The 13,415-nt window shown below is 50.4% G+C and overlaps 1 protein-coding gene across 4 annotated transcripts in view; it reads left to right on the forward strand.

Moving 5' to 3' along the window:
* The window catches only part of PAQR5 (progestin and adipoQ receptor family member 5), a 75,121-nt gene extending 62,117 nt beyond the window's left edge, over positions 1-13,004 (forward strand). For all 4 annotated transcript variants that reach the window (XM_036305987.1, XM_036306007.1, XM_036305995.1 and 1 more), the window contains 3 exons: positions 4,862-4,958; positions 6,827-6,968; positions 9,826-13,004. In XM_036305987.1, coding sequence (XP_036161880.1) covers positions 4,862-4,958; positions 6,827-6,968; positions 9,826-10,067 — 481 coding nt within the window. In that variant the 3' untranslated portion in view covers positions 10,068-13,004. The remainder of the gene's footprint in view (positions 1-4,861; positions 4,959-6,826; positions 6,969-9,825) is intronic.
* Positions 13,005-13,415: the final 411 nt, after the last annotated feature.

Consider the following 13,415-nt stretch of genomic DNA (forward strand, 5'->3'; position numbering starts at 1 on the left):
CCATCCACCCATCCACCCACCTACCCACCCATCTGTCCATCCATCCATCCACCCACCCACCTACCCACCCATCTGTCCATCCATCCACCCATCCATCTATCCAACCATCCATTCATGTATCCAACCATCCATTCATGTATCCAACCATCCACCCATCCACCCACCTACCCACCCATCTGTCCATCCATCCATCCATTCACCCACCTACCCACCCATCTGTCCATCCATCCATCCACCCATCCATCCAACCAACCACCAACCTCTCAGCATGCCCTAAATGCCTGCCCTGCTCTAGGCATCATGTTAAGATCTGGGAACACCAGGAGGAGTGAGGCGCATTCCTTCCCTCAGAACGCCCAGTGCCTCAGGAGAGGCAAACTGTAGCCCCACAAAAGTCCAGGGCGCATGGCCGTTAGAGTGGAGCCGGACAGAATGTAACATAAACAAATAATGACAATACAAAATGACAGCTGCGTGGATGGATCCCCAGGGTTCTGCGGAGTGGCATTAGGACTGAGGACTACGGGAGGTTAAACACTTTAGCTGGAGAGGAGAGAAGGACGTTTGGACAGAGCAGACAGCCTGGACAAGATGAGGGGCCGGAGAGGATGGGGCTGCATTGGAGGCAGCAGGGCGGGTCACCGCCCCCATGTGGCTGGAAGGAAGAGAGCGGCTAGAGAGGGCCCAAAGGCGGCTGGGGATTTGAGGTGCCTCATGTGCCCGACTGGGGACTGGCCCTGTGCTCGGTCACATTCCTAGGGAGACAGTTCCCTGGGCTTAGCTTCCAGGCCTCGAGGGGCTTCCAAGTGTGTTAACAACCACGGGGCCAGGGGGCTGTGCTGGAACAGAAGGGGAGAAAGGGCAAACGCCACCCTCTCGGAGCCAGAGGTACAGTGGGTGTCCCAGGGGAGGGCCCTTCCTTTTCCTCCTCACCTTGTCCTCCTTCCTTTCCACGTTGGTGGCTTCTCTGATCTTACAAGGCCTCCCCTCTTTGTTTTCATTCTCTGTCTTCCTGGTTGTCAGTGTCTGAGGAGTGAGAAAGGTGATGTGGGCAGGGACTCCGGCGCTGATTAACTGTAGGAGGAGCCGGAGGAGAGGAGAGCAGGGCCACCTCCCGATCTCAGAGACTCGTTGCGTGGCACTCTCTGCCCCTCGGGGCTTCAGTGTCCACACGGTAACCAAGGGCCTCTGGCCGATGCCCCTGGACTTGCTGGTCTGGGCATTCCTCACTGCCACTTCCTTTTCCGAGATTTTCTCCTGCCTCTCCCTCCTGGCCCCTCAGCCCATGGAATGGCCAGGAGCATGAAAGCCCACCTTCTCCCCGCCGAGCACAGCAGGAGGCCATGAACCTCAGTAGCAGCTTTTCACTTATGCACGTGCTTCCCAGAACATCATGGTCCCCATGGCATTCCTTCCATTCCAGTGCCCGTCCTGATGGTGAAGCCCACACACAGGGCCCTGGGCTCCCCTGGCTGGTGATTCGGTCCTTATTACCATGGAATTTAGTCCAAATGAACATGTTCCAGAAAACTGCCTTTTTGTTCTGTAGCATTGGAGAGGGGACATGAGCGACTGCGTGGCCTCTCTGTGGTTCCGGAGCCGGGTCGGGTGACGGAGACCCTGCTCATGCCCGCCGACCACGCTAAGCCCAGAAGGCTCCACTCCCCTAGGAGCGTGCGTTACACAGTGTTTGCTGTGCATCACACGTCACTGTAGGGCCTTTTTTGTTTCTCCATCCCAAGCCACCAACCGTTGGGTTTTTTTGGCAAATACTCGCTTACGTGAAATGCTTTGTGGTCAATGCTGTAGGGATGGAAAGGGGTTGTCACCCCTGGTGGAAAGTGAGCTGTGGCAGGTGAGCAGTGTGGACGCCTGGAAGCGGGTTTGGAGGTCAGAGGGCTTGGCCAGATGACAAAGTGCTGCTACGGCGCAGCCAGCACACGGAAATGTCCACATCCCTGCAATGTCACCCAGGCAACAACAAAACAGCCATAACCACACACACACACACACACACACACACACACACACAGACACCGCTCGGCATTAGAATGAAGTCTCCAAAGGCCTGCTAATTCAGGAATTCGCTGGCAAATCCTTCCAGCTTTGTAGCAGAAAGATTGATCGGGCTTTGAAACAGACAGGTATTGTATCGACCCTCTCTTGATGGAGGCTTTTCCTGAAATGTGATGTTTCCTGTCGACATAGTTCTAGGCAGAGGAGGCCTGACTCCTTGTAAATGGGCCCTTCAACCCTGGGGTGCAGGGACTGCTCTGCCAGGGTGGGATTTGAGGCGTGGGGTGCTTCACAGGATTCCATGGCCCCAACCCTTCCCTCTCAAAACCTCTGGCTGTGGCGACACCCTGTGGCCTGGCCTGGAATTGCACCTTGGGAGTGGGGAGGCCCCTCTCTGTCGCTGCTGGCCTTTCTGCCTTTTATTCTCTGTTGCTGTCTCTCTTCTGTTCTGCTTTTTCTCCCTTTTCCCCCTATAGACTCAGCTTTGCTGTCGGAGAGGCTGATTCGATTGCCCTTGGGAAAGCACTCTATCGGGCTGGGCGAAATGTTGTCTCAAGTTGCAGGAAATCCATGCTTTGGGGGATGGCCCTCGCCAGCCAGCCAGAGCCAGCTTTCTTCCTGTGTAAGTGCCCACAGAAAGAGTGAGCTTTCGCAGGGAGCCTCCCTGAGCCCAGAAGTGACAGGTGGTGGCAATGCGTGCGGGAGGAGGGAGCAGGCTTGCTGGGGTCGACTAGCTGTGCCAGGCGGGGCCGAGGCGATTGAGACCAGCCCCGGTTCCTGGGGCATCGGTTTGCCCCCTGGAGCCCAGGGGGACAAACAAAGGCTGGCTGGCGGTCTGAGGCCTTCTCAGCCTGCTGGAGGGTGGGAGTGTGAAATGGAAGCCAGACAGCCGTAGGTTTAAATCCCAGTTTTGTCTCTGATTAGTCACCTGACCTTAGACCCATCACCCAGCACCTGTTGGCTCCCTCCGGCTCCTATTTCCTGGGGCAACATGGCTACACGATGGGGAGAGGGAGAGAATGGGTCCCATCACACATCTTGTAAAGCTACCATTTAGTGAGTGTTACTCTGTGAGTATCATTTCATCAAATGTTTGCAGCAAGCCTGTGAGGGGGTACGGTTGTTGTCTCCGTGTTAACATGAGGATTCTGAGGTGTGCAGAGTTTACGTGACCTGCAGGCTCACACCGTCATGAGGGGCAGAGGCAGGATGTGAGCCAGGCTGTCCCGGTCAGACACTGCCTGCGAGATCATGGCACTGCGCTGCCTCACCTGTCCCGGGGGGCGGGGGTGCCAAGGCTGGGGCCCTTGTTTTGGAGGTCCCCTATTTCCCTCCTCTTTCTCCTTGAGCTTCTGTTTCTTCTCTGCCCCAGGCCTGCCAGGTGCGTCTCTGACTTGTGGGCAGGGTCAGAAAAGGAGAGACGTGCTGGTGGACTTGAGTGGGTTTGGAGCTTGTCTCTGGAGGCTGCGGGGCTTCTCAGGGGCCATAGGGCTGCCTCGTACCCCAGTACAGGGATCCCCAGGCTTGGCCCTGAGGGCTGTATGTTCTGCCCAGGACCTCAGACGTGCTTCTGAGCTGGGTGTGGGGGACCCAAACCTGAGCAGCCCCAGCTCCAGTCCTTGGGAAGGTTGCCCACCACCAAGGAGGCAGAGGTGGGGTGTGGGGGGGTCTCTGCCGTGTCCCCGCCCAAGGATATGGGCAGCAGTGGGGTTTCCAGACAGGTGCCTGCACCGGCTCATAGGGGACATGACCAGGGAAAATGGGCCTGGGCTCGGGGAGCAGCAGACCGAGTTTGGGGGAGAAGTTGCAGGCTTGTGGGCTGGGATAAGGGGTTTGGGCAGCAGAGGTGAGGCGTGGTGGTGGGACACAGACCCCATACCCTCAGGAGAGCAGGGTGAGGGGCAGAACCATGGGGAAGACTGAGAGGGCCCGAGTGTCTCCACTGTCCTTCAGAGCAGCCACCCCATGAGCCTCGGCGTGCTAGCTCTGCACTACCTGTGCAGCCCTGTGGGCACCAAAGGGGGGACCCAGCCCCCCACAACTCCCTGCGGGATTGGAACAGGTACCTGTCCCAGGCGCGTGAGCATTCCTCTACCTGAGCCCCAGTTCAGGGCTGCAGATTAGTGTGAACATTCTCCCTGCCCTCCCATGTCCTCTGCCACCTGTACTGTCCCTGCCCCACCGGCCAGCTGAGGTCCTGTCACTTCCATCTCGGAGGACCTGCCTGTGGTGACCGTCAGCACCACTCGGGTTCATGTTGATTTCCCTTGTCCTTGGATTGGACGCGGGTGGGGGTGGGGAGGAGAGCAGGAAAGGCCGCATGCAGTTTCCCTGTGCCAGGAGTATCTGTGCGTGGTAGTGCACGCTCCAGAAGTCCCTCAGAGCAATTACACACCTAACTGAGCCGAGGCTTCTGCTCGGTAATCACCAGGGTGGCTCTGACCAGTGAGGCAGCTCGGCCTCCGCAGATGTGCTCCCCCAGGGCCTGGGCCCCGCAGCCGCCCCTGCCCACCCGTCTCCCTCCTGGCCGGCACTGCTCTTCCAAAAGGCTCTCTGGCAGTTAGATAACTTGGAGCTTGCAGGGCTTCTGCGAGCACGCCCCCTGGCTCCATCCATATACCATTGCTTCTCAGATGCCAAGAGATGGATTCCCCTGAGGTCTCCTCACATCTGAGGTCAAGCCATTGGGGGGGGCGGGGGGGGGGATGGAAGCTGGTGGAGAAGCTGCTGGAGGAAGTTGTGCAAAGTGCTTGTCCCCGCTGATGGCTTGCCTGTGGGTATTTTGAATGCGCACGTGTGTATAATTTACTGACACCCCTTTCATTCCCTTTCTTCCCTGATTTAGGTTTCTGGAGCTCCACAAGCCCAGGCTCTGTAAGATGCTCCGTGTCCTCGCATTTGCTTATCCCTACACCTGGGACTCTCTCCCCATCTTGTACCGGGTAAGGGCCCTGCCGTCTCCTCTGCCTGTTGGGCACCACTAGGAAGTCAGCTGTTCCCTGAGCTGCTGGGGGTCAGAGCAGCACAGGACCCAGGAGTGGGGACCCGGGTGCTTCGCATAGAGTCAGGAGCAGCATGACACAGCGGCCTCAGGAACCACAGGAGATGTGCTCACTGGGGCTCAGCAGCAGTCCCAGAGGGCTGGGCAGGGGAAGCAGCCTGGGGTTTAGTGGAGTGACCAGGAGAGCAGGCTCTAAAGGCAGATCTCTAATATTTACTCACTGGGAGCCTATGGACAAGCTGTCTATCATCTCTGTGCCTTCATTTCTCATCTGTAAAATGGGCATGGTAATAACACCTCCTTTCATCAGGCTATGGGAGGATTACATGAAATGGTGGCAAGAGTCCAAAAAAAGCATTATTACCATGTTAGTTATCATCAATTACTGTATTATCAGTAGTTATGGAGAAAGTATGAATGCAGGTCTGAGAGATAGGAATTAGATGGAGAACAAGAAATAAGAGGTGAAAGAGGAAAGACAGGAAGGAAGTCCATGCACTCTCAAAACAGATGGGCCTGAGTTCAAGTCCCAGTATCACTGCTCAATGGCTGTGTGACCTTAGACAGTCAGTACACAGTACCTCTCTGAGCTTCAGTTTCTTCCTCTGTAACAGGGACTAGCACCCCCTTCTTCACAGGGGGTTAGAGGGCATTAATCAAAACAGCAGACCTGCTGGGCTCAGTGATGCCTGGCACATGGTCAGCGCCCAGTGAGTGGCATGCCCCTCCCAGAGGCAGCTGGGGTCTGATCCTGCCACTGAGGTGGCAGGGCCCAAAAGTGAAAGGGAGGGGCCGAGCTGGCTCCCCCGGCTGGAGCACTGACCCCGTGCTCTGGGCTTGGCCTTTGTGGGAGACCTAGAATTGGGGGTGCAGCCCATTCCCCCACTCCTTCCTTGCGGACACAGACCACGCACACGAAATTAGAGCAGAGGGACCAAGCCAGTTCCACATGCCACCAAACCACACCCAACACAGGATCTGTGGGCGCCTGGCACACAGCTGCAGAGGGCAGTGGGATGGGAGGCCTAACCCTGAATGGTGAAGTTGACGAGTGCACGGATTCTGGACTCAGCCTGCCTGGATCCAGACCAGATCCAGACTTCACTTCTAATTAGGGTTTGCAAGTCACCCTCCAGCCCAGCTCCCTCATCTGCAAAATGGGGAAATAGAGTCTGCCTATGGCAATTGTTGAGGTGCCCATGAAATGATGCCTGGCCTCGTGCCCTCGGAAGGTGGGGGCTGCTGTCTTTATTTATAACAATAACAGAAACTGTACTTAACTCTGAAACAGTCTCATGGCCGTAATTAATACTTTTTGATGACTCAGAAGGCCTTCAAGGGATTACTAAGCCTTAAAGTCTTAATAAGAAGCATCAGTTCAGAGGACGTGCTGGTTAGAAATGAGTTCGAGTGTGAAATGATCCCTTTAAAAAAAAAAAAAAAAAAAAGAAATGATCACTTTTTACTATACTTACACATTACCTCCGTCCAGAAAAAAAGAGCAGAAATGTATCTAATAGGGTTTTTCCTTTCCTTCCTTCTTTTTTCTTTTTCTTTTTTTAAGTTAAATAACCCAAATGGCTCTCATAAACCTTTGGGGGATTAAAATACAATTGCCTTGGGTCTCAATTGATCCCTCTCAGAATAGGAATTCTGCTCACACAGCCCTGAGAGTTCCCTTTCCAAGCGCAGCCCCGAGGAGGTGGGGGCCCTGGCCCAAGTCCCCACGTGTGCGCCAAGATGTCGGCAGGTGATGACAGGGACAAGGGCCTCCTCTTAAGACCTGATGTTGCTTTTAAATACCTGCAGGTATTCCTGTTCCCAGGGGAGAGTCCGCAGAACGAAGTCACCTTGTACCACCAGAAGCACGTGGTCATGACCCTCCTGGCCTCTTTCTTCTACTCCGCGCACCTGCCAGAGCGCCTGGCCCCTGGATTCTTTGACTATGTTGGTGAGTGTGTGGTGGCTCTGCTGCCTTTGCCCTCCAGCCGTGGAGGGCTCCATCCCTGTGATGCAGCTACAGAGGGGAGGCCAGGGCAGGGAGAGAAGCAGCTCTTCAGGAAGTTCTCCAGGTGCTGGCCAAGGTGAGTGCAACGGTGAGTTAATAGGGGCCAGGATATACGCAGCCAGTGAATGGCCAGGGAGGATGGGAGAGCAGGTAGGTCTAAGATTCTAATGCATTCCTACCGGGTATGGGGCCAGGGTAGGCCTAGTATTACCTAGAACATGAAATCCCACTATTAAATGGCCACTGAGGGCATCCGTGGAGAGGACAAAGACAGACATGGTGCACATGGCTCCGAGGTGCCAGATGCTGTGCAGGGCTGTGCCCAGGAGGGGACCGTGTCTGCCTTTGTCTTATTCAGCTGGGTGCGATGGGACCAGGAGTCAGGGTAGAGAGGTGGCTCTCAGGTGTGGTGCCCAGACCAGCAGTCTCAGCCTCACCCGGGAACATGCAGATTCTCGGGCCCTGCACCAGAAACGTGGGGGTTGGGGCCCAGCACTCCCTCAGAGGCTGTGTGATTCTCTAGGTGAGCCTGAGCTCGCTAAAGTCGGAGAAGTGATGTGGCCAGGAGGTGTCAGTGCCACAGGTTTGCACCTGCTGGTAGAGTTCCTTCCCTCTCTACCTAGGGAAGTGGGCAGGCACTGCAGAAGGCGACCCCCACCCTGGCTCTGGGACTGGCTGGAGGCCCTGATCACTTCCGGCAAGGCTGATGTGTGCTGGGAGGAGAGCTCCTCAGATAAGCTATTATGGGGACCAAGGGGGCATCCTTGTCTCCCTGTGGTGAGCAGGAACCTGTTTGCTGCCAAGCCCATTTTGTCTATAACTTTCCATCTCTTACCACCTAGGTCACGTGGCCAGCTTTACTTTGTTCGTTCTCATTCGGGTTTCATCTCCTTTACTTATTCTGTCCTGCTGGAGGAATTTCAAGCAAAATGCTTAGAGGGCAGATTTCAAAAAAGGAGGGAGACCCAAGGGCCAGGGGGTACCTGCCTACGGGCACCCACCAACCACATTCACCTCCCAGCACCAGCTGGATGAAGTAGAGGGGATTGTGCATGAAGTCTGGGGGCTGCAGGAAAAATAGCCCTGGCCCTTATTTTGTCAACTCCCTGGCTTCTTAATAACATTTAATTTTTTCATCTCTATCCCGTTCAAAGCAGAAAGACGCCGCTATGGGGAGAAATTTGCCCGACAACAGTTAATGACAGATCATTAAATCTCTGCTGGGTATGGGACTCCCTCTCCACCAGCCCGAGTGGGAAGGGCTGGGCCGGCTTGGTTAGCGTCTGCCCACAGGAAGCTCCTCCCTGTTCCTGTCCGGTGGGATTGCTGAAACCACTCTTCCTGCTGCAGCCACATTTCACATATTTCCAGGGCTCTTGCGTCTTTTTATGTCTTTCCTAATGGAGACAGGGTTCCTCCGTTGTTGAGCACATCACTCACAGAGTTTGGGAATCGTACGCAGCCCATTAGTATAACGTGAGTGAGGCAGGGGTGGTACCTTGAAACACACCATCTTCCTAGGGGCTGCCATCTTTCCAGCTCTTGTCATGTGGTCTTCCCTCTGTGTATGTGCATGTCCATGGCCTATTCTCCTCTTCTCATATAAGGACACCAGTTATACTGGGCCCCACCCTAGTGACTTCATCTTAACTTCATTGTCTCTAAAAGACCCCATCTCCAAATATGATCCCATTCTGAGGTACTGGGATTAAGAATTCAACATATGAATTTGGAAGAGGACACAGATCAGCCCAAAACACATGTGGTCTTCTCATCTTGCTTTTGGTTTCTGAAAGTTGTCCCCCAAAGCAGGACCCAGCCCTGGGCAATGGACTCCTTTTCTCACCAGCCAACAAAGGTGCATGTCCCTGCCCACTCCTAGCACACTCTACTGAGCCCCCCGCCCTGCTCCCCACATGTGGGTGCATTCTGGTGAGCTGGGGTCCAGCAGGTCATGGGGAGAAAGAGCTCCTGGCCACATCTGGGATTGACCGGCAAGAGAAAGTGGACCCCCTCGTAAGTGGCCAACAGAGACTTTGGCTGGCTTCTCCTCTGGCACTGAAGTTGGAATCTGAGCTCATTAGCACTGGCTTTTAAGAGACTACCTTGGGCCCGGCCGGTGTGGCTCAGTGGTTGAGCATCAGCCTATGAACCAGGAAGTCACGGTTCAATTCCCAGTCAGGGTACATGCCCGGGTTGTAGGCTTGATCCCCAGTAGGAGGCATGCAGGAGGCAACCGATCAATGATTCTCTCTCATCATTGATGTTTCTTTCTCTCTCTCTCCCCACCCCCCCTTCTTCTCTGAAATCAATAAAAATATTTTTTAAAAAGAGAAAGAGAGATGACCTCTGGCAGAACATGATGCCTTTTTCATCTGAAAAGCTGGATTGGTGAATGTGGTTTACTCTCATGGCCTTTTTCTTTTTCTCACATTACATTTTAAAGATAAATTTATTGAAGCATATTTTGCATATCACATAATTCCCTAATTTCAAGTATACAATTTAATGCTACTTTTAGTAAATTTACCAAGTTGTACAACCATCACTACAAATGAGGTTTAAGACATTTTTATCATGCCAGTAAGATCCCTCATGCCCACATACTGTTCACCCCCACTCCCACCCCCTGCCCAGGGCAACCACTAATCTACAGTTTGTTTCTATAGATTTGCCTTTTCTGGACAAGTGATATGAATGCAATCATACAATATGTGTCCCTTGTGTCTGACTTCTTTTACTCAGCATGTCATTCCTTTTTCATTGCTGATCTTGGTGGCCTTTTGTATACTTGCTGTAGGTCACAGTCACCAGCTGTTCCACGTGTGTGTGATCCTGGCTACGCACATGCAGATGGAAGCCATACTTCTGGACAAGACTCTGAGGAGGGAATGGCTCATGGCCAACGCCAGGGCCCTGTCTTTCCCTCAGATAGCAGGAGCCATACTTCTGTGCCTCATCTTCAGCCTCGTCAACATAATTTATTTCTCAGCTGCTCTGTATCGGATGCCTGAGCCAGAATTACATAAAAAGGAAACATGATTCAGACCCTAAGCGTTTTGTGCCAGATGTCAACATTAAGCTACAACATCCTAACCACCATAAGCCAGTGGCATGGTACTGGTTTACAGTGGTCTAAGATATTCATAATGATTGGTGTCTTGGCATTTTTGAATGGGCTCATATCAATAAGGTATTTAACTGAGGAAATTTCTCTAGCTGTGCACTGATTCTGTATGTGTGGTTTTAAAAGGGGAACGTGGGTTCAAGCGAGTCCTCATTCAGGCAAATTATTAATATTTAATTAAGTTAAATTTATTTAAAATGAGTTTTGCAATTCTATTTAAACAGTATTTACTCTTTAAAAATGGAAGTTGATGAGTTTCATGTAGTAAATGCCTCTCCAGTCCCCAAGAGCTCCCACAATGGGAGGAAAATAAGCCAGAAAGGTCAAGGGGACCTTAGAAAGAGGAACTCGGGTCTGTCGGAGTCCTGGGGACTGGTTTCAGGGGGTGGGGGGACTCTTCTTTCTTTTCCCACCTAGTGAAGGGAGTGAAAAGAAAGCCCTCTTTTTTCCTCAAGTCCATTCTGCTTCAAAGTGCAAATTCCATGTCAATGGATTTGGATTTGGGACTATGGATTTGGATTTCCTTAAGAGTCCACAGCCTATGTCTGGGTGTCATATGTCCTGTTTTGCTCTGTTTTCTTGTTGCCAGTTTGATTCTGCAAAGTATTATGCAGCACAGGTAAAACATGGCACTCCGTGGGAGTTGGCCAGGTTAATCCCTGTCGGTCGTGTTCATCTGTCACATTTTAAATCAGTGACAGCACTGTATTTAGGGGTGTCATGCATTTGCTGTGGCTTCAGCATTTCAAATATGCTGCCAATTTTAGTGCTTATGTGCAGAGGATGCTTAAAGACCTTGCCAAAGGGCTGGGCAGATGCGATTTTTCAGGCTTTCCTGAGAACCTAAAACATATGGTGAGCTTGTGGCCAATGCAGATTCCCAGGGAGACCAGAGATTCTGCTTTACCCGTGTAAAATGCAGGTTTCTGAGAGGGGATCTGCGCTGGAGCAAGTCCCACGTGGTTCTGATGCAGAGGGGCCACGGGCCAAACTTGAAGAAATGCTGGTGTCAGGAATTCCAAAAGGCTTATCGGCTTTGTTTTCATTGATGTAATTTTCAGCAACTCACCACTGAATGATGTGTTCCCAGCTTTCTACTCCGCACAGTCCTAAAACACAGAGCATTTTCTCATCTGTTGCATTACTAATTAAAGTTCAGTATTTCGTGGTATTTTTGGACATACGGAAATGCTGACACAAAGCAATTGCTAACACGGGCCTATCAACCCCTGGTCTGCACTTGCTAATGACTTAAGGGGCTGTCTACAATGCAGAATTCTCTTTGCTGACTCAGGAACACCCCCTATCTTAGAATACTGCCTTTGTGGTTTACTGGCCCAGGTTGAATGGCCTGGTAAATAGCTCATCGTCCAATCCTCTGAGGACAAGTAACAATTTATATTGGATGAGAGTGGTCAAGAAATATGATTTCATTAGTTTTATTATCTGTTTACTTCCTCTGGAGAAGTAGACTGATGAAATTATATGGGCTGGTAAATTTTTGGTATATTAATTACAAAATACATGACAAAATTTGTTGTTTTTTAGCAACAATCTGAAATCATTAGAGACATTTTATTCTAGCAGGGCAAGTGGGCTTCCATTTCATCTTACTGTAACTTCAATTTTATAGTGGAAAAAGGGTACAACATTTAAATACCCTATTTTAGTAATGCCAAAGACATGAAGGCTTTCTAATTCTGTTTATAACAATAAAATCGTGTTCTATAGCTTACAAATAGTTGGAAAATATTGGATGATTAATTTGAAGGGCTTTTAGATGATTTAATCTTTGGTTATGTTACTTTTGTCATGCTTAATGGTGAAAATGAAATGTTAAATCAACAAAATAAGATCAAATGTTTCATAGTGGTTTTATAACTTTGGTAAATTTAGTCCCATTGTATGTTTTTGGACAGTATTACAAATTAAAATTTTATACCAATTTGCAGTACACTGATTTGGAAGCTTCTAATGTGTAGTGAAAATGAATTGAAATATCTGAATTATCAGTAAGTATTAAGTCTGATAGTTTTGCTTAAGTCATTCCAGAAAGTTAGAAAGGTTGGCAGTGGGTCAGTTGAAGACCTCACTGGGAAGATGCTTTTTAATGTAGTTCTCAAAAATTTTTTAATGTCTCAGTACACTATAGAGATGTGCCAGACTCCCATGGGTGCCAACTGTTCACCTTGACCCTGTCTCAAAAGGGATTATGTAGGGGTGGGTACATTCCCAATGGGATGTCCCTCTTTCCCCTCCCCCTGCTTGAGAATGATAACGCTAAAACTTATCAGACATTATAGTTGTGATAAAACTTCAATGTGTTTGAATGAGGCCATTTAGTCAAATGTATCTCCCCTTTACTTATTGTAGAGTTTCATTTTCCACGGCTCAATTTTTAGAGAGTTATGATCCATCTTCTTTGTTCAAGAAATGAGTTTTCCATTGTTAATGAGAATTATAAGTGGGAAGTTTAGAAACTTTTGAGTACAAAGTGCTTTAACTACGTGGTCTCCTGTAATCTCTTTCAAAGCGCTTTCTGTGGAACCCTGCTCATATGAGAGGTTCTGAGGAAGGCAGTGGAGTAGAATGGTATTGTCAGGTATGTTGGAAAAGCACTTCAGTTGGATCCCAAATTTGTTTTAGCCATGATACCCTTTCTACATGAAACACCTGTCAACACTGTAAAACATGTTATGACATATCTGTTGAACGCTAGCCTGATTTTCTAATCAACGATCCATATGAATGAAAAGACAAAGACCCATTTCCAAACTCAGAGATATTCTTCCAATGTATGGTTTTCTTAAATTGTGTGGAATAAAGAAATAAAGTTTATTTATTATAATACAGTTGTCCTGTTTCCCACTTGGTTTGGTTATATTTCACCCACCACTCTACAAACATGTTCATTTTTCATGAGAAATAGATTCCTGTACATGAGTGCATTGCTAAATCATGTGATGAATATTTTAGTGCCTGGTATATATAGAACAAACATTGACCTAGGAACTAGGGACACAGAAGTGAACAAAACCTACACTGTCCCTCCTTCATGGATCTGATGTTCTGATCAGTCAGTCAGACAAGATAAACTCCGGTAATGGTAAGTGCAATAAAGAAAATAAGCCTAGCCCTAGCTGGTTTGGCTCAGTGGATAGAGCATCAGCCTGCGGACTGAAGGGTCCCAGGTTTGATTCCGGTCAAGGGCACATGCCCAGGTTGTGGGCTCAATCCCCAGAAGGGGGTGTGCAGTAGGCAAC

The sequence above is a fragment of the Myotis myotis genome, unplaced genomic scaffold (assembly GCF_014108235.1).
Source record: "Myotis myotis isolate mMyoMyo1 unplaced genomic scaffold, mMyoMyo1.p scaffold_m19_p_1, whole genome shotgun sequence".
NCBI lineage: Eukaryota > Metazoa > Chordata > Mammalia > Chiroptera > Vespertilionidae > Myotis > Myotis myotis.